The sequence below is a fragment of the Colobus angolensis genome, unplaced genomic scaffold (genome assembly GCF_000951035.1).
Source record: "Colobus angolensis palliatus isolate OR3802 unplaced genomic scaffold, Cang.pa_1.0 Scaffold35, whole genome shotgun sequence".
Lineage (NCBI taxonomy): Eukaryota > Metazoa > Chordata > Mammalia > Primates > Cercopithecidae > Colobus > Colobus angolensis.
In genome coordinates this window covers 7,215,227-7,236,414 of record NW_012116821.1, presented here as the reverse complement: position 1 = coordinate 7,236,414, position 21,188 = coordinate 7,215,227, and the positions used below count along the sequence as shown (strand labels likewise).

At 35.0% G+C, this 21,188-nt stretch overlaps 1 protein-coding gene across 3 annotated transcripts in view; it reads left to right on the top strand.

Moving 5' to 3' along the window:
* The window catches only part of CEP57L1 (centrosomal protein 57kDa-like 1), a 72,654-nt gene that overhangs the window by 41,696 nt on the left and 9,770 nt on the right, over positions 1-21,188 (top strand). For 2 of the 3 annotated variants that reach the window (XM_011952816.1, XM_011952817.1), the window contains exons 2-7: positions 9,398-9,560; positions 10,943-11,122; positions 12,299-12,420; positions 15,920-16,036; positions 17,323-17,400; positions 17,884-17,970. In XM_011952816.1, coding sequence (XP_011808206.1) covers positions 9,401-9,560; positions 10,943-11,122; positions 12,299-12,420; positions 15,920-16,036; positions 17,323-17,400; positions 17,884-17,970 — 744 coding nt within the window. In that variant the 5' untranslated portion in view covers positions 9,398-9,400. Of the gene's footprint in view, positions 1-1,456; positions 1,651-9,397; positions 9,561-10,942; positions 11,123-12,298; positions 12,421-15,919; positions 16,037-17,322; positions 17,401-17,883; positions 17,971-21,188 lie in introns of those variants that run through there. The other variant, XM_011952815.1, reaches the window with a different exon arrangement.

Below are 21,188 nucleotides of genomic sequence, written 5' to 3'. Positions count from 1 at the left end.
GATGGTCTTGATCTCCTGACCTCATGATCTGCCCGCCTCGGCCTCTCAAAGTGCTGGGATTACAGGCGTGAGCCACTGCGCCCAGCCAAATCTGTGATTCTTAACCTTTTATAAAATTTTGTCTCAACACATCTGAGGACGACCCACAGTGGTTCCCTAATGGGCAAAAGCAGTGAGTCTCAGCTACCTCTTTTGTCATGCACACATGCACACACTGAAAATTGCTGTTCTTTATACTGTCCTTGGGTGATCTAATTGATAACCAAATCTCTATCTCTAGATCCAGCCTAAATGCTCACTAACCTCCAGATTCATATTTCAGTCTGCTTGCTGGGCAGTTCTGTGTCTGTAAGCACCTCAAATTCCACATGTCTGAAACAGAATTCATTATTTCCCTAAGACTTGTAGCCCCTTTTATATTATTCCATATTTCCGTTAATTCACCACTATCTATCCATTTGCCCAACCAAAAATTTTGAGGAGTATTTCTGAGTCTTTCCTCTCTCCTATTACATATTTGTAGCAGATTCCTAAGTCCTTTTGATTATATCTTCTCAACATCTTTCATATTTATCTCATCTACTCCGGTCCTATTTTAGACCTATATTTTTCTTGTTTGAATTACTTTGGTAACCTCTTAATTTGTCCATCTGCCTATAATTTCTTCCTTCTTTTGTCTGTTCACCTTAAGGCCATCTGAATGAACTTGTCAAAATGCAAACCTGGTCATGTTATTCCCTCTTATGTCCTTAATTACCTCCCTATGGTCTAATCAAATAAATTACAAACTCCTTGATGTGATATACAAAATCCTTTATGGCTTGGCCCTTACATGTTTTTAGCCTGGTTTTACTGCCAACATTTATTCACTGTACTCCAAACAAATTCACTAGGATCTATCATCGTCCTCAATGATTATACATTCTACCTTCACTAATGCTATATTGTCAGTTTTTGTGTTCCTGCTAAACCTCTTATTGTTTGTTTGCTTTGGTCTCTGTCTTTCCTAATGTTTGGTAAGCCTTGGTTAGATAGCTTATATGTAAGATTGGAGCACTGAAAAACTAACTGAAGGCCGGGCACAGTGGCTCGTGCCTGTAATCCCAGCACTTTGGGAGGCCAAGGCAGGTGGATCACCTGAGGTCAGGAGTTTGAGACCAGCCTGGCCAACATCGTGAAACTCCGTCTCTACTAAAAATACAAAAATTAGCTGGGCGTGGTGGTGGGCGCCTGTAATCCCAGCTACTTGGGAGGCTGAGGCAGGAGAATCGCTTGAACCTGCGAGGCAGAGGTTACAGTGAGCCGATATTGCACCACTGCACTCCAGCCTGGGCAACAGAGAGAGACTCCATCTCAAAACAAAAAACCAAAAAAACTGATTGGAAACTCCAAATCTATCCAATCAATTCATTGTATTGTCTTTAGTGTCTTTATTAACTTAAGCTATTCGTATTTCCTAGAAAATGGATCCTCAGTTCTTCACTTGGATATAATAATATAGACTGCCGACATTCTGGGAACTGATTAGTCTTCCAGCTTCCAGTCTGGTGCCCCTCCCTCAGTTGTTCTGAGTGTCCCCCAGTCCAGAGATATTCTACAATTTCCTTTTCAGAAAGAAACAAAACAACATTCTGATCTTCCCAGATGAAGGTAGAATACTCTTTTTTTTTTTTTTTTTTTTTTTTTTGAGACGGAGTTTCGCTCTGTCGCCCAGGCTGGAGTGCAGTGGCCGGATCTCAGCTCACTGCAAGCTCCGCCTCCTGGGTTTACGCCATTCTCCTGCCTCAGCCTCCCAAGTAGCTGGGACTACAGACGCCCGCCACCACGCCCGGCTAGTTTTTTGTATTTTTTTAGTAGAGACGGGGTTTAACTGTGTTAGCCAGGATGGTCTCGATCTCCTGACCTCGTGATCCGCCCATCTCGGCCTCCCAAAGTGCTGGGATTACAGGCTTGAGCCACCGCGCCCGGCCGAAGGTAGAATACTCTTATGGCTGCATGGAAAGGCAGAGGGTATTTGGGCATATAATTTACTTCTGTGTTAAACTTTCAACCTGTTCTCTAGTTTCCAGCTCTATCTTACCTACTGCTTACAGAGGTGTGGCTAATTCCTGAGCCATTCCAGGATCCTGCTGGGTAAAATTTAAAAAGTCACATTTCTTACTTGAATTTGGAGTCTGCCTTTTTGCATTAGCTAAGCCTGTTACTACTCATACATCTGTTTTACATTTTCCAAAGTTTTGTTGTCACCTCTACTGATCCTTCTCTTTGCAGGTTTATATCTTTCTTTTTTTTAAATATTATTTTAGTGAGTTTCCAAGTGGAAGCAAAAGTAAGTATATATGTTCACTCTGCCATATTAACCTAAACTTCTCTTTCAAAACTCTTCATAATTTCAGATTATTTCTGGCGTTAGTTATCTCTCCATCAATCAGAGAGTGTTAACCTCTCCTTTGTGTTCCCATGGCTTTCTGCATATGCTTTTGTTATGGAACCAAGCCCATTGAATCAAAGATTGTTTTTATCATACTTGTCTCCTCTACCACGCATTGTTATGCAACCAATCTCTAAAACTTTTTCATCTGGCAAAACTGAAACTCTTTAACTCATTTCACTCCTCCCCAGCAACCACCATTCTACCTTCTGTTTCTTTAAGTTCATCTACTTTAGATACTTCTATATAAGTGGAAACACATATATGACAAACTTTCTCTGATTGGTTTATTTCACTTAGCATCATATCTTCAAGGTTCATCAAAATTGAAGCCTCTGTCAGAGTTTCCTTCCTTTTTAAGGCTGATTAATATTCCATTGCTTGTATATATCACATTTTGTTTACCTATCAATGGACATTTGGTTTGCTTCTGCCTTTTGGTTATTGTGAATTGTGCTGCTATGAACATAGGTATACAAATACCTCTCTGAGACCCTGCTTTCAGTTCTTCTGCATACATATACAGAAGTGTGGTTGTCTTTTATGAAACTGACATTTTTTAAGAAAACAACCACCTCTCTGCTGGCTTTTTTTTTAAAAAAAAAAAAAAGAAAAATAGAATGTTTTTCATTTGTTGTTTATGTGGTATTTGCTCATGTTGAGATTCAGGTTATGCGTTCTGGCCAGAGTACTGCATAAGTGATGTTGTGTCCTTTTCCGGGTTTCATATCCAGAGGCACACAATGGCCTTCTACCTCTCATAGGTGATTTTAATTTTAATCATCCTATCAGAGTGTTGCTTGTCTTTCTACTATTAAGTTACTAGTTTTTTCTTGCATTTTATAAGCATTCTATGGGAAATACACTTTAGGACCATGCAAATATCCTGCTCCTCATTAAAATGTATCCCCTTGATTTAGCAGTTATTGATGCTTCTTGCCTCAATCAGCCTTTATTGTGATGGTTACAAAATAATGATTTTTTCATATCTATTGAGGGATTTTCTTGTTAATTATAAATTACATTAAGTAGATCAATTCGAATGTCAAAAGATCAGTATATTAAATGTAAGATTTGCTGCTACTGTAAATATATTATACATGAATGTCATTGAAGTGTAATAATACTTAAAGTGCCTGTAAATTTCTGGAATTTGATGGTTACTATAGTATTCCTATAAAGTCATTGCATATTTTTAATGTTGAATATATAGTGTGCCTAAGACGTGAATTAGGTTCTGATACTTTTTCTTATTCTCAGCCTATAGATTGTTTACTATTTGTCCTGTTATCTGAATCCTGCTAGTGAACTCTCTATTTAGTTAATAACTAACCAGATAATATTCACTTTGCTATAACTGAAGAAGAACAAACTTTACAGTATGGAATACTTTTGAGAATTGTAGCTGGAATGAAAAGATATAAACTCCTTTTCCTTTTTTGAAGCCTAAGTATCATTCTGTGTATGCAACAAAAACTGGTTTGTCTAAAGCAGTTAGTATCTCTAAAGTATGTCTAAAGCTATTGCAGTATTTTATTTCAAGCAATATGGCAGACTAGATGTTTAGAGAAACTTCTGATAAAGAACACATTTTTAAATGCTGGATAAAATACTTAAAAAAATTTTTTTTAAGTCTGCTTGAGTTGGTAGCGAAGTAAGGTGAAAATACAAGGCTGTAAATAATGAGAAGGCCGAATTCCATGGAGATAAGTGAGCCATAGAAACTCTTTACCTCTAAAATTGCCTTCTGATACCTTATGGCCCAGAACCTGGGCTTTAAGGAGATAGTCCTGCTTGCATGGGACAGAGGAAATCTGAGCCTAGGCATTGTGAGTTGTAAGTTTGGACACTGCAACATAAAGCTGAGATCCCCAAAGTGTGAATCATCCCCTGTGGATAATTTAAGGAAAATAGCCTGCTCTTTAGAATGACACTGCCTATCTCATCCTTGGTTTTGATTGGAATACACAAAAAGAATCTTTCCTGAGAATTCCTCATCACAATCCTATGCTCATGTGAGTCTGAAGTTGAAATTAGCCTTGCAAAAATAATCTTAATCTAAAGGTTTAGTTTAATGATGCTTTTGGTTTGGGGTGCCTCAGGATCCTAGCAGAAAAATAGAAGTTTTCTCTGAAGAAAGGTGCTTTAAACATTGACTTCGAAGAATTCTACAGTTAAAGATCTAAGAAATATGAGTTTAAAATTAGAACTCTAAATGTATGAATAAGACCAGCCTGGGCAACATGGTGAGACCACCATCTCTAAAAAACACAAAACAGCAGCAACAATAACAAAAAATTTTATGATACTCTTCTTCAGTAACTTGCATTTTTCACCCAACAGTTTTCTAAGATTCATCCTTATTGAAATCTTTACCACAGATTATTCATTGTCTTTGTTAGGACATTTTGTATAAATATACCACAGTTTATCTGTTTATCCATTTCGGCTATTTCTAGTTTTTGCTATTACAGATAGTGCTGCTACAAATATTCTTAATAATGTCTTTCCTGGTGATGATATGTAAAAGTTTCTCTAAGATTTATTCACTAGATTGTAATATCTATCTGTATATATATATGTATATGTAAAGAAATATATATTCAATTTTATTTCATAATACTAAATTATTTTAAAATTGGTACCAGTTTATGTGCCAACACTTACTACTGTTCTCATAGTTCTACATCATTTCTAAAATTTTATATTGTCAGTTTTACATTTTGCCTAACTGTTGGATATGAAATGCTAATTTGTGGTTTTAAGTTGCATTTCCGTGACTACTACTGAGGTTGAGCATCTTTTCCTGTATTTATAAACCACTTATGTTTCCTCTTTTTGAAGTGTCTCTTATGCTTATTTTTTCTATTGGGTTTTGTGTTTCTTTCTGATTTATAGTTCTTCGGATACTTTGAGTACTAGTCCCTGGTAAATTAATTAAATTAATATCTACACAGTAGCCAAGTTAGATCATCTGAGAATTATCTTTGAATTGTTCTTCTCCTTTATCCCTTAAGGATAATCATTGCTAACATGAATCAACATTTACTATGTATCAGACATCTTTCTGAGTACCTTACTTATGTTGTCTCATTTAATCCTTAAAGCAGTCTTATATGTTAAGGCAGGAGGGACCGGTTTTGTGGAAGACAATTTTTCCACAGATGCGGCAGGCGTAGGGGGATGGTTTGGGGATGAAACAGTTTCACCCCAGATCATTCCAGATCATCAGACATTAGTTTGATTCTCATTAGGAGTGTGCAGCCTAGATCCCTGATATGCACAGTTCACAATAGGGTTCGCGCTCCTATGAGAATCTAATGCTGCCCTGATCTGACACTAAGCGGAGCTTGGGTGGTAATGCTTGCTCACCTTCACTCACCTCCAGCTGGGCAGCCTGGTTCCTAACAGGCCAAGAATGGATACTAGTCCGCAGGCTAGAGGTTGGGAACCCCTGGGTTAAGATACCATTTTAATCTTTATTTTGCAAACGAGGAATTTGAGGCACAGAGAAATTAAACATTTGATCACGGTCACACAGCAGTGCTTCAGTTTGAACCAAAGAAGTCTGCTCTGAAACTTTTATTTTATTTTATTTTATTTTTTTGAGAGAGAGTCTTTCGCTCTGTCGCCCAGGCTGGAGTGCAGTGGTGCAATCTCAGCTCACTGACTGCAGCCTCTACCTCCCAGGTTCAAGTGATTCTCCTGCCTCAGCTTCCTGAGATGGTTCATTCTGGGTGAATGGTCAGAGATACTATAGAAGACTTTTGAAATAAAGGAATGTCATCTCCCTAGTAGTCCTGTGGAATAAGTGTTTTCCTCTATAAAAAGTAAAAATACTTTGCAGTAAAGTGTGTGTGTCTAGAGCATTCTTTTTAGGGGGATAGTTTTTTTATGCAATGGGATCTTAGTGGCGGCCAATTAGGGTATCTTTATTTTATAGACCATAAAGACAGGGAGTAATTTCCCTGGTTGTTCACAAGCTGTCAAGAGTGGTTTCAGGTAAACCAACCCAAATGCTCATCAATGATAGACTAGATAAAGAAAATGTGGTACATATATACCATGGAATACTATGCAGCCATAAAAAGGAATGAGCTCATGTCCTTTGCAGAGACATGGATGAAACTGGAAGCCATCATCCTCGGCAGCCTAACATAAGAACAGAAAACCAAACACTGCATGTTCTCACTTGTAAGTGGGAGTTGAACATTGAGAACACCTGGATACAGAGAGAGGAACAACACACACCAGGGCCTGTGGGTGGTAAGGGAAGGGAACTTAGAGGGCGAGTCAGTAGGTGCAGCAAACTACTATGGCACATGTATACCTATGTAACAAACCTGCACATTCTGCACATGTATTCTGTTTTTTTGTTTGTTTGTTTGTGTTTAGAATAAATAAAAAGTAAATAAAAATTTTAACAAAAAAATAAAAAGAATGGTTCCAGGTACAACCTGAGTTTCCCAGACTTGATACAAATGAGGTTCACATTTTATAGCCTTTTGCCCTTACTTTCAGACACCAATAAAATGTTCCATAAGAATTCCTGAGGTCTTTTCAGTTACCAACAGCTAGCTAAGTCTGGTATCAGAAATACCAGCATTCTAGAGATTGGGATTTAAGTACTTCTCTGTATTTTCAGAAATTTTTCCCTAGAAATATTTCTCATACACGCCCATGAATGTGTCCCTTCCATCTGTGCTCTCTCTCTGTTTCTCTCTTGCTCTCTTGCTTTCTCACTCTTGTTCACTGTCTCTCTTGCTTTCTCTCTCTTTTGCTGAATACTACTAACCGATGCACCAGAAAGGGGCCAAAACTGCTAACAATCTGACTCCCCCTCCATTGTCGTATAACATCTTACACAAAGCAGGGAAGCTAATGCCTTGATATTTTATAGAGATATTGATGAAACATTTCTCAGTTTTTATTTAAACTCTCTTTCTTTTTAGAACCCACATTTGAGTCCATGGCACTAGGTCAGAGATAAATTAGAATGACCACCACCATAGTCTACTCAGAATCACTCCTCCTCTCCTTAGCCATGTAAGGCCTTTTGTAGTTATTTCACCTTCTTTCAGAGTGAATTTTTCTCCCAGGATGCTTCAGTGCTTTATATAAATAAGCTTCTAGCAGGCTTATGCACTTGTTTACAATGCAGGACCAGATTATAAGGGTTAAGCTGAGATCCCATTACAATGAGAATCTCTGAGCTCTGTGTCACAACATCACTTGTCCTCCCGTTTCTTTACTGTTTTCTTTTTCTTCATCTTGTTTTTACCCTATCAGTGGGTTATTCTGCTTGTGCCCACTTTAATATGTGTCTACACATTTAATTTAAATAAACTGTAGTTTAATTTTTAACTTACTGGCAACCTTCTAACTAGTCATTATTTCATATACATTAAAAACCTCAAATTTGGACCAGTTTTTTAATTGGTACAAAATCCAGTTTGTGAAATAATATTGTACTTAGGTCAGAGGAAGCAGAGTTCTCCCAAGAACTTCAGTGTGTAGTGACGAATAGCAAAATTTCATTCTTTCTATCATTGGAGAAACCCACCCGGAGCTGAAAACTGAGTCAGATATCTTGAGTAGCTCCAGCGTTCTTGGGATAGCTTTAACCACTTACCTCTCTCTGAAGACGTACAACCATCTTCAGGACTTATGTACTTTAGGGCCTCACCTCCACTTTATAGTGAGCCAGCTGTGACTAATGTTGATCTCTTGTTTTTTGAGGGAACAACTTAGATGTGGTATCCCATGGGGAGCAGACAGTGTCTGAGATAGCTGGTACTAATAACAATAGCAAAATATGGTTGCCTTGCAAGAACAAAAAACATCAAGTATCTTAGCAAACCTTAGGCTTTACAGCCTCTAATTTAGACCAATCAGAATGTTCTAGGAGATAGCCAATCATGGCAATGGCAAAAGTAGACTATTTTAGGAAGTGAAGTGTGTCTTCTGCTCTTCCAGAAAATATAATCCTGGGAAGTGCTTGCCTTTCTTGCCTTGTGAATTGAGGCAGTGGTGAAATCATGGAAAATGTACAACTCTCAAAAATCAAAATAAGCTAATGTTATAGTGTAATTCTTGGATTTACATTTTGAAGCAAGCTTTCTTAAAATTCTGCCAGTGAGTTATTTTTTTGTGAGCAGTTATCACCTTATGTGATTATGAATTAATTAAATTAACATTGACTAGAATCTATTAAAAAATAGAATACATTTCTAAAATATTTAAATTGCAGAAAGGATAATAAAATGATTTGGAAATTTTAGACCAAAAATTACCTATTAAAATGGTTAAAAGGGCTCTCTTACCAAAACAAAAACAACAACAAAATAAAAACCAGACTAACAAAACTAAGTAGTCTCGATTCTTCAGATTTGGAAACTTTCTAATCTAGATGACTAAAATGCTAATACACTAAGCAGAGATGTGTCTTATTCAAAGGTTAGATTCCAATATTTCATATATCCAAAATTACCCTTGAAAATCCTTTAGGAAGCCATACATTAGAATTCAACAATCAGTATTAGAGAATCAGTATATATTATTGGCTTGTTTTTAAAAGCTCTGTTGTCTTTTAGAATATGTACTTTCTCTTTAAATCCTAGAGTCACATTGCTTGTAGAGCAATGCTCAGACTATGATAGATATATGGGATTTGTGAGTAACTGAGAAACCAGTAAATTCACGGCACTCATGTCATGCTTACTCCAGGGTATATGATTATTGAAAATCAGGCAGAATTGTCGATACTACTTACACAAGAAATAGTAATTTTTCTTTCTTTTATTGCCAGGCTTATTAGAGTTGAATTTATAATTAAGTTCATAAAGATACAACTCCACAGTATATGATTATGTTGCTTTGTTAAAGTTTCACCTGAATTTTTATATAATGCGTTCACCCTTAAAATAAGAATGATACTATATTATATCATTCCTTTATTCTCTACAGATAATGGATTCTGAGTTAATGCATAGTATAGTGGGAAGTTATCATAAACCTCCAGAAAGAATATTTGTTCCCTCATTCACCCAGAATGAACCATCTCAGAATTGCCATCCTGCGAACTTAGAGGTTACCTCTCCTAAGATACTTCATAGCCCAAATAGCCAAGGTAATGCTGATATAGAATTTGAAGAATGGTAAAAAGCTTGCTATAAAAAACCTTTTGTATTTATGTGGAATACAATGTGATTGTATATTTAATCTTAACAAAACTCCTAATTTTGATTCTGTTGCTAAAAGTTTCTATGAACTTAGACAAATTACTTGACATTTTTTATTTTGGCTTCTACAGCCATAAAATGAAGATTAATATAACCAGCTGGACACATGTCACAGGGTTATCATAAAAACATCATTTGAAAACAGGAAAATACTCTTTGAAGAATAAAAGGTCAGATTTGGAATCCTTCTAAACCAGATGATTAGAATGTTAGTGAATTAAATGGAATTGCATCTTATTCAAGAATTAGATTCAGAAATTGCATACATCCAAAATTATTCTTGAAAATATTTTAGGAAGCCAGTATATCAGAGTAACTACAAAATACTAGTATTTTAATGTTTAAAATAGAAATGTAGGAGGATCTTAAAGTTGAATTAGGAAAACATTTTATTACTCCAGGCATATTTTAAGCTGTGCAGATTCCTTTCTAAGATTCTGTTATCACCTACTTTTAAAATATTCTATAATAATGGTTGCTGTTAATAAATAAACTAGTTTTGTGGAATAAACTATAAGAAATAATAATGCAAATCAATGTGCCAGCTACAGATACCATGTAAAGAGGAATAAATATAATTTATTTATCTCATTTATAAAAATCAAATGGTAATCTCTAGCAAGCATCTTTCTAACTTGATATAAAGTATATGACAGTTAAAACTCTGAACTTATCTGAATCATGAAGATATTAATATAGTTGAATACAAGTCACAGTGGTATAGTGTACTATTATCTTTCAGGTCTGACATCAGGTAAACCATTAGGTTATAATTATCCTGTTTCTTAATACTGCATCATGGACAAAGAAACAATAAATATGTGTGATTTGACTAAAATGGAATACATCAAGAACTGAGAAAAAAACCTTTAACTTTAAACCTAAATTGCCACGTTAATTAGTAGAAATTATATTTTAATGTTCCTTATTCATATTCAGACTCTTATGCTCCCTAGACTACATTGTTTTCTTTAAGTCCTTTCATTTGAAAATATTTATTTTATTAAATTAAAATCATGGTTATTACCTTTCTCAGTCTTAGAAATCACTAAATACAATCATAGATATATTGTTTTTACAAGATATATTAGAGAAAATGTGCCCCTCTTTAAAGTGTTATTCATTATTTTTCATTTTTGGAAGAATATGCATTACTTGTACATTTTTCTGGCTCACTAACAAAAATATACTGCTTATTTTTCTTATGTTACTTTAATTATAAGTGTTCAGAAACTTTCACTGAAAATATCGACAAAATTTTTTTCAACAGCTCTTATTTTAGCCTTAAAAACTCTTCAGGAAAAAATTCATCGTTTAGAACTGGAGAGAACACAGGCTGAAGATAACCTGAACATTCTTTCCAGAGAAGCAGCGCAGTATAAGAAGGCCTTAGAGAATGAAACAAATGAGAGAAATCTGGCACACCAGGAGCTGATAAAGCAGAAAAAAGGTAAGAAATGCAGTAGTTCTCAGAAACCAGGAGTTACCAGAGTTTACAGTTCAAAAATAATAAACCTAGTCTAAGCCAATGTACTCAGATATCTTTGTTCTTATATATATTCAAACTTTGTGACTTTATTCTCACACCTTTTGATATTTGTGAGAAAAAGATACAGTTTTGAACTTACCTCTATCATATCTAACTTAGCATAATTCATAAATCCTAGAAATTAAAGGAAAAATTAAGATTTTAGACAAATTGTGTTTAAAAATTAGAATATTTTCAGAATAACCAACAAAATCCAATTTAACCCGTAATTGAATATTTATTTTTTTATTTATTTGTATTTGCAGTTAACGCTAAACTTTAGAATTTGAAATACAGAACAACACTAGCAATTAAACAATATAAAAACCAATAAAAATTAATACAAAAGAATTTTATTTAACTTGAGAGGAAAGCAAAGTTAATTAGAAGACATAGGCAAATGGGGGAGCTTCTGTGGAAATTAGGAAAAATTTTAGAAATTTAGAACATAAGTCTTTTACATAATTTCACTTCAAAACTTAAGACTTTCTTTTTCATTTTTACACTACACTCATCCTTATAAACAAGGCTCAAGTTTTTGTTTCAACTTAGAAGTAGAATGAAGAAATGGGGAGAAAAATATTTCTGAGGTAATTGGACAAAAGTAGAAGAAAGGGGTAAGGAAAGTAAAGAGTTAAAGGATTAGAAATAGGTTGCTTTCTGCTGTGGAATTAGCTGTTCTGCCAGCAGTCAAGAACAGGGGAAAATGAGAGTGGTAGATGCATATACTTGCGTTTCCTGAAAGAGAAGAAATATATTGATAGGTAAGAAGCTTTCAGCCTCTGTTTTTCCAGATGATGTTATTTTCATTAACAACCAGGATATTTATCACCCCACAAGTTACTGACATCCTCCTCTTTCAGAAGTGTGCCCTCTGGATTTTTAGGAGGAGACAATATTAAACCAGTTCTATGTAATTAATGAGCTATTTACAAATGTATTGTCATAACTCTGGGAGAGTCAATACTCAGAGATAAAAGAGACCCTGAACTTTTAGCTCTTGATTGAATTCACATAATACATTTCTTGTGATAACCAAATCTCTGATCTATGTGATAATCAAATAATTGACTGGTTATTATTTTGTCTTTTTCGTAGATATAAGTATACAGTTAAGCTCAGCCCAGTCCCGTTGTACCCTTCTAGAGAAGCAACTAGAATATACAAAGAGAATGGTTCTCAATGTAGAGCGAGAAAAGAACATGATCCTAGAACAACAGGTGAGCATATTTTCTATAAGGAATGATAATATAATTTTGTATCTTTTTGAAGAATATTTTAATGTCATGGGAAAATTCAAAGGCAAAAGAGGCATAATGTTAGAATGAGGTCTAACTTATGTGTAATTGGAGTTTCGAAAGGAAAGGGAAAATAGGGGAAAAGCAGTATTTGAAGAGATAATGGCTTAAAAAGTAAAATTACTAACCTGGCCAACATGGTGAAACCCCATCTCTACTAAAAATACAAAAATTAGCTGGGCTTGGTGGCAGGCACCTGTAATCCTAGCTACTCAGGAGGCTGAGGCAGGAGAATCGCTTGAACCCAGGAGGCGGAGGTTGCAGTGAGCTGAGATCGTGCCATTGCAGTTCAGCCTGGACGACAGAGCAAGACTCTGTCTCAAAAAAAAAAAAAAAAAAAAGTAAAATCTTAAAAGCATCCAGAAAAAAAATATATTACATTCAAAGAGACGACAATTAAAGTGATAGCTGACTTCTCAACTGAAAGTACTGAACCCAGAAGACAAGGGACTGATAGAGTTAAGGTGTTAAAAGAAAATAAATACTGGTCTAGAATTCTATGCTTGGGGGAAGTATCCTTCAGAAATAAAGACATTTTAAGACTAAAAAGACTGAGATAGTTAGAGAACACTAAAGGACATCAGACAGAAGGCAAATGACCTTTGGTGGAAGGTCAGAGATGCATGAAGGAATGAAGAGTAATGAAGATGGTAAATATGTGGATAAATCTAAATGAATATTATATAAGGCAACAATAATTAAGATTTATATGGTTTAAATATAAAGAATTAAAATTCATCAGAACAATGGCTTATATATTAGGAAGAAGTAAAGTAGTTTAAAGTGTTCTAATATCCTTGCATTTTCTTGGCAGAAGGGTAAAAGTACCAATCAATACTGGATTTTGATGGGTCAGATACATAACAGATTTTTAAGAAACCAGGGAATTTAACTCTAACATTTATATGGAAACGCCAAGGTCCAAGAACAGCCAAACTATTCTGAAGAAGAATAAGATGAGGGTCTTTCTCTAGTTGATATTGAAACAAATAATGATCCTTTTTAATAGCTGCTCTGTGAACTAAAATATGTATTCTTAACTAACCACAGTCTGCCATAAATCTGTATTAAAATATTTCACATATAATGTAGGATCCTCTTTCAGTATGCGTCCTCTGATTCCCCTTTGTGCTATAGTTTTCATATATTTTATTTCTGCATATGTCATACAACCCACAATACATTATTATTTTTGCTTCAAATGGTCAATTATCCTTTCAGGAAAATTAGGAAACAAAAATATGTATTTTTTGCCATTTTCTATGCTTTTTATTTCTGTGTAGATGTTGTTTTCCATTTGATATCATTTTCCTTCCGTCTGAAGGAAAATATCAGAAATGCTAAGAATTGACAATTCTTAGCATTTATTTATCTGGAAAAGTCTATTTCTCTGTCATTTGTGAAAGATATTTTGGCTGGATATAGAATTCTAGGTGGCATCTTTTCTTCTTTCAGCACATTGAAGATTATATTTCTGTTGCCTTCTGGATCTCATAGTTACTAATCAGAGTTCTTCTCTTTATTCCTCTATGCAGAATGTGTTATCATTTCTCAGACTGCTGTTAAGATTTTCCCGTTTATCACTGGTTTTCAACAATATGTTGCTAAGTGGTTTTTTAATGCTTGAACCTTTTGAGATTCTTGAATCTGTCAATATTTTTCATTAAATTAGAACATTTTCAACCATTATCCTTCAAATAATTATTCTGTCCCACCTCTCTCTCTTCTTCTCTGGGACGTCACCTAAATGTCATTAAACCACAGGTTACCAAGACTCTGTTTATTGGTATTGTTTTTGATTTTGTTTTAATTAATAGACTTTATCTTTTTTATTTTTTTTTGGAGTCAGAGTTTCAGTGTTGTCTCACAGGCTGGAGTGCAGTGGCGCAATCTTGGCTCACTGCAACCTCCGCCTCCCTGGTTCAAATGATTCTCCTGCCTCAGCCTCCCAAGTAGCTGGGATTACAGGCACCCGCCACCACACCCAGCTGACTTTTGGTATTTTTAGTAGAGACAGGGTTTCACCATGTTGGGCAGGCTGGTCTCAAACTCCTGACCTGAGGTGATCCACCCGCCTCGGCCTCCCAAAGTGCTGGGATTACAGGCATGAGCCACTGTGCCCGGCCTAGACTTTATCTTTTACAGCCATTTTAGATTTATAGAAAATTGAGTAGATAGTATAGAAAGAGGTCTTGCTCCCTCACAGTTGCCCCTATTACTAATACCTTACATTAGTATGGTTATAAATGCCATTACAAAATAGCATATAGATGTGCATGTGTGTGTGTGTATGTGTATATATATATATAACTTTCCTTTTCTCCATGTTATTTTTATGTTTTATTCCTCTGATAGCTGCTTTTCTTTGTTAGAGAGAGGGTAAGTTAATGAGGATGTTTGGTCACCTTGTAAATAACACTATTTAATACAGGTTTTGTTAATAATGGTTTTCTTAGGCCAGAATTGGTAGGTCACACCTGTAATCCCAGCACTTTGGGAGGCCAAGGAGGGTGGTTGACTTGAGGTCAGGAGTTCAGGACCAACCTGAGCAACATGGTGAAACCACAGCTCTACTAAAAATACAAAACCTGGTGTAGGGCGTGGTGGCAGGGGCCTGTAATCCCAGCTACTTGGGAGGCTGAGGAGGGAGAATCACTTGAACCCAGGAGACAGAGGTTGCAGTGAGCCAAGATCGTGCTGCTGTACTCTGGCCTGGGCAACAGCAAGACTCTCTCTAAAAAAGAAAAGTTTTCCGTAGTAGAATTAATTTATATTCTATATAAAGATGCATAAACAAGTTTGTTTCAATATAACACATCTAATCTGCGCTTTTTTTTTTTTTTTTTTTTTTGAGACAAGGTCTCACTCTGTTGCCCATACTGGAGTGCAGTGGCACAGTCACTGCTTACCATAACCTTGAGTTCCCAGGCTCAAGCAATCTTCTCATCTCAGCAGCCCAAGCAGCTGAGACTACAGGTGTGCATGCACCACCATGTCCATCTGATTTTTAAGTTTTTTGTAGAGGAGGAGTCCCACTATGTTGCCTAGGCTGGTCTCAAACTCCAGGGTTCAAGCAATCCTCCCACTTCAGCCTCCCAAAGTGCTTGAATTACAAATATGAGCCACCACGCCTGGCCTTTTTTCATGTTATATTTGCTCCTTAAAAGTGTTTGATTTTCAGAAAAAAAAAAATTTAAATGTAAATTTAAAAAATTATGACTTTAAGATTGAAAAAAATAAATAACAAAACATGTTTGATATTCTTGTTTTTTGCTTGTAAGCACCTAAAGTATGTGCATTTATGTACATGTTTCTTATGATATTTACATTGTGTTTTGAATTCTCAGAAATTGTATTATTCTTGTTCCATTGGCATTACTTGCCAAATTCAGGGTTGTTATTTTATTTGTATCCTTTCTAGGCCCAGCTTCAGAGGGAAAAAGAACAAGATCAGATGAAGCTGTATGCAAAACTTGAAAAGCTTGATGTCTTAGAAAAAGAGTGTTTTAGACTTACAACAACTCAGAAAACTGCTGAGGTAAACTTTCTTTGAAGTGATGACAACAGGAATAAATCTTTAGTGTTAAGCATAATTGATATTTTATGTGAATGTAGAGTAACTCTCAGATTTATAAAACTTCATTTACAGCTTTTTATAATCCAGATATGAATTCTCACCTATAGAGTGAAAAGTTAATGTGTTCTGTCACAGTATGACAGAGCTAGCTGTCTTTTGATGTGAAATTGTAATTTTGACTTCTAATACGGCAGGATATTTTTATTTGTCAGATACTTTACCTAAAGAGTATTAAAAAATTGTCTTTCACCACTTGTAGTCAACTTAAGCCTATAGCAGTTCCCCTCTTCATCCTTTTTCCCTCCAAATCCTTTCCATTTTATAGGGTTTTCTCAGAGTTGTACTTCCTCTAGGAAGTCCTCCTTGAACTCTCCAACACTCAGGAAGTTCTCACTTTGAAATAGTACTGTCCTCCTATTCTGAACCACACCACAGATATAAGATATAATACTTACGTAGATAAGGTTACATATATATAGTCCTTGTCAAGTTATTTCCTTGCTTTGTTGTTTTATTGTTTCGTGAATATTACTCTTTTTTTCTTTTCATACAATACAGGTTGGGTGTCCCTAATCCAAAAATCCAAAATCTGATGTACTCCAAAGTCCAAAACTTTCTGAACAGTAATATAATGTTCAGAGGAAATGTTCACTGGAGCATATAGGATTTTGAATTTTTGGATTAGGGATACCGAACTAGTAATGAAAATATTCCAAAATCCAAAGTATCTCTGGTTCCAAACACTTAAGATAAGGGATCCTCAATCTGTATAAGCTCTTTAAGTAACAAGGACCATATTGTATATTTCTATTATGTATTTTCACTCTTCTCCCCAAATTACACTCTTATCATATATATGCAAATAGTAGAAACTTTTTTTTTTATGTTTTGAATGAAACATTGAGACCCAAGACTATAATGGTTTGACCTTCTACACCATTAGTACCCCTAAAAGTTTCATCATAATGATTTTGTTGCTAGAAGTTAATAAAGCCTAGGTGTGTGTATATTCTTTGCTTTCCCTTTGTTTTCTCCTTGTGTGTAATAGAAGGTAAAGGAGCAAAGAAAGAAGTGGGAAGAAAGCCAAGAAAAATCTTAACATCTTGTGCCATTCCTTTTTCTTATTTTCTGCCTTAATTTGCCAAACTCTTAAGAATCAGGACCCCCTAGGACTCTATTTGGAAAAGAAACAAAGGATATTTGGCTCTAGTTTTTATATAACAATCTTAGTTTTTACTCTTTTGCAGGACAAGATTAAACATTTAGAAGAAAAACTGAAGGAAGAAGAACATCAACGTAAGCTGTTTCAAGACAAAGCTTCTGAGGTAAATATGGCACTATATAATCTATCACAGTAAACCATATATGTTTTATTATATTTTTATTTTCATTAACTGAAACCTATGTTCTAGATTCTAATTTCTGCTTCCTAAATTGTCTTTTCATTATAATAATGAAATTCTCAGTCAGCCAGTATGATACGTGGATGTATTACCAAGAGGTGTTTTAATCTTTTGAAATTCTGACAAATACACATACTCTCAGTTGAAGGAACTCCTAGGATAGATTGTTTTCAGTTTGATCTCTATATGTATATTAAATAATTTATTCTTTTATAAACAGAAAAGTATTGTAATTACCAATAGACTTAGTGACCTTCACACATACAAAAACAGTATCTTGAATTTTCTTTTCTTCTTTTCTTCTTCAAAAAGCATTTTTATATTTATAAACTTAGACCTGATAGCTCATTACAATGTTTTTGCATGTTACAAATCAATGTTATAACTTTTTTTAAAAAATTACAGCTTCAAACTGGACTTGAAATCAGTAAAATTATAATGTCTTCAGTTTCAAATCTAAAGCACTCCAAGGAAAAGAAGACATCTTCAAAGGTGTGCATATAAAACTTTTTCCCAAACTCTACTTTTATTTGCTAATACTTATTTATACACCCTCTTAATGCTTATACCTACCCCTTTCCCAAAAGGATTTGAAGATGTATAATAAAAGACATGCAATAGTGCGTGCCAAGTAATGGATGATGGTTTGGGATATAAGGACAGAAAATTTCATAATATTCAGATTTTAAAAAGTAGCAGCAGTCATGTACAAAATTTAGCTCTGAGTTTGCTTGACAACCAAACCAAAAAGGAACATATAATAGACAGTATCGCTATCTTTGTGAAATAACAGGAAGCACTCCAGTTTTTATAGAAAGATTAATATTTTTCTAAACTTCTGGAGAAATATATTTTGTGATACTTTATAAAAGAGGCACTAAACAACACAGTAGATATTGAAAAAATAATAGATCCTGAAAGCAGTTTTATGTAATATGTACACAATAAAAAAATAAGGGTTTTTCTTACAGACCTGTTAAGTCTGTAAAGTCATTTATATAGGGAATTTATTGTTAAATGTAATTTCTATGCTTATTTCTTGTGAATTTGCCTAAAAGTAAGGATTGGAGAGTTAGTACTTTATAGACCAATATTTTGTTTAGATGAATTGATGTTTTGAATGTGTTCTATTCAAGTAACCCTTCTTAATTATATATAATGGTATGAAAAAAGTTTTTAATCCCTTTTAATCTTATGATTCTGGAATTATGGTTTTGATGGCCATTATTACTATTTATCCAGATGTGAATGGAGTGAGTGTTGCTCTGTATCATTTGCTGTGGGAGACAGGAGATGCTATTTGGGAATTCTGGCCACTGCCATATGCTTAGCTTGTGGATAAAATAATGGAGAGAACATTATACTTAACTTGGGCTACTCTTTTATTACATAAGTAAAAATTAATGTTCAATACTTGGGCTGTATTTTTCGTAATTTTTTCATTTTAAAGAATTTTCAAACTATAATAACGAACAGTATTTTCCCAATATGACTTATTTTGCCTGTTTCCTTTCCTAAATATTTGTTTTGTGTCTTGTTTGTGCAATGAGATTCACAGCTACAAAGCCAAATAGAAAAATCACTGTAAGTAATTTGCCAGTGGAACACATACTGCCCAATATGTATGTTTTATGGCATCCTTTCTCTGATGAGTTAATGGAACTTTTTTTCAGTTCACCTATTTATTATAAAAATAGTGAAGGTACAGGAAGAAGATAAAAGAAATGAAGGAAAGAAAAGGTAACTCCTGGAAGAGAAGAGAGTAATTAACAGCAGAATCATTTCATGGAAGTACTTAGTTCAAATCCCAAGTTCACAGGGTATGCAAATAATGGTGTCTCTTTTTAAAGATGGAGGGAGTGCTAAAGTTGCTGAAAGTAGGATCAGATTTCAGGAAGCCTCTGTAAGAAACCTGCTTCCTATCACACTGTTTCTCCATGTCCTGGACATAGTTCATTCAACTCTTACATTTTGATGTACATAGACTGGTATCTCTAGGTGATAAAAAAATAAGACAGGAATTTGTGAGAAACAGATAAATATATAAGTGTGAAACAGTATAATAGAAGATTAATAGAGGTTTAAACAAAGTGTTGTGGTGCTATGTAGACAAAGGAATATGTGAAAGGTAATGCAAAAAGCAATATTAAAGGAAGCCTTGAAGAATTAAATATTGACAGACTGAGATAAGGAAAAATATATTACAGTCTGAAGGAATTGTTGGTTTTTCCAGGGACCTATAAGTAATAGTCCAGTAGTGAGGGTGAGATGAGATCATAGAGGAAGTTAAAATGGAAAATACAGCTTGGGGTGAGCTAATGGCTGACCCTGAATGCCATGTTAAGAGTTTAAAGTTTTATTCTATAAACAGGAACTACTGAAGGCTTCTGAGAAAAGCACGGACATGATTAGAGTTGTAATTTTAGATGGTAACTCACAGCAGTAGGAGAGTTTTACATAGAGAGAAATCACATGTGTAGATTTTATGAGAGAATCATATGCGTAGATTCATGTCACCATCACAACAATCAAGATACAGAACTCTTCCACCACTAAAAGACTCCTTCATGTAATCCCTCTATAGCTACACATCCCCTTCCCTGAACATTGGCAACCTCTAATCTGTTCACCATCTGTATATTTTATTCTTTCAAGATTATTATATAAATGGAATTATACAGTATGTACCTTTTTGAGATTGGCTTTTTTCCCTTGAGGTCCATCCAAGTTGTTGTATGTATCAATACATCCTTTTTATTTCTGCGTGATATTCCGCATTACAGATATACCACAATTTAACCATTCATCTGTTAAAGGATATCTGGAGTCCAGCATGGTGGCTCATGCCTGTAATCCCAACAGTTTGGGAGGCCAAGGCGAGTGCATCATTTGAGGTCAGGAGTTCAAGACCAGCCTGGCCAATATGGTGAAACCTCGTCTCTACTAAAAATACAAAAATTAGCCAGGCAGTAGTGGCACACACCTGTAATCCCAGCTACTTGGGAGACTAAGGCAGGATAATCGCTTGAGCCTGGGAGACAGAGGTTGCGGGGAGCCAAGATCATACCATTGCACTCCAGTATGGGTGACAGAATGAGACCCTGTCTCAAAAAAAAAAAAAAAAGGATATTTCGATTGTTTCCAATTTTTTAGCTATTACAGATAAAGCTGATATGAACATTTGTATACATGTTTTTATGTGAATGTAAGTTTTCATTTTTCTAGGATAAATGCCTAAGAGAGCAATTGTTGGGTCATGTAATAAGGACATTTTTAGTTTTATAAGAAACTGCCAAACTGTCTTCCAAAATGGCTGTACCATTTTGTATTCCCACCAACAATATGTGAGTGGTTTTATTTTCTCTGCATGCTTGCCAACATTTGGTATTGTCACTATTTTTTATTTTGGCCATTCTGATGGATGTGCAGTGATATTTCACTGTAATTTTAACTTTCATTTCCATAATTAATGATGTTGAATATCTTTTCATATGTTTGCCATACGTATGTCTTTGTCAGTGAAATTTCTGTTCATGTTTTTTTGCCCATTTTCCAGTTGCATTGTTTTCTGTTGAGTTTTGAGAGAGTTCTTCATATCATAAATAACTTTTAAAATAATTTCTTTTTTTTTTTTTGAGACAGAGTCTCGCTCTGTCACCCAGGCTGCAATGCAGTGGCCAGATCTCAGCTCACTGCAAGCTCCGCCTCCC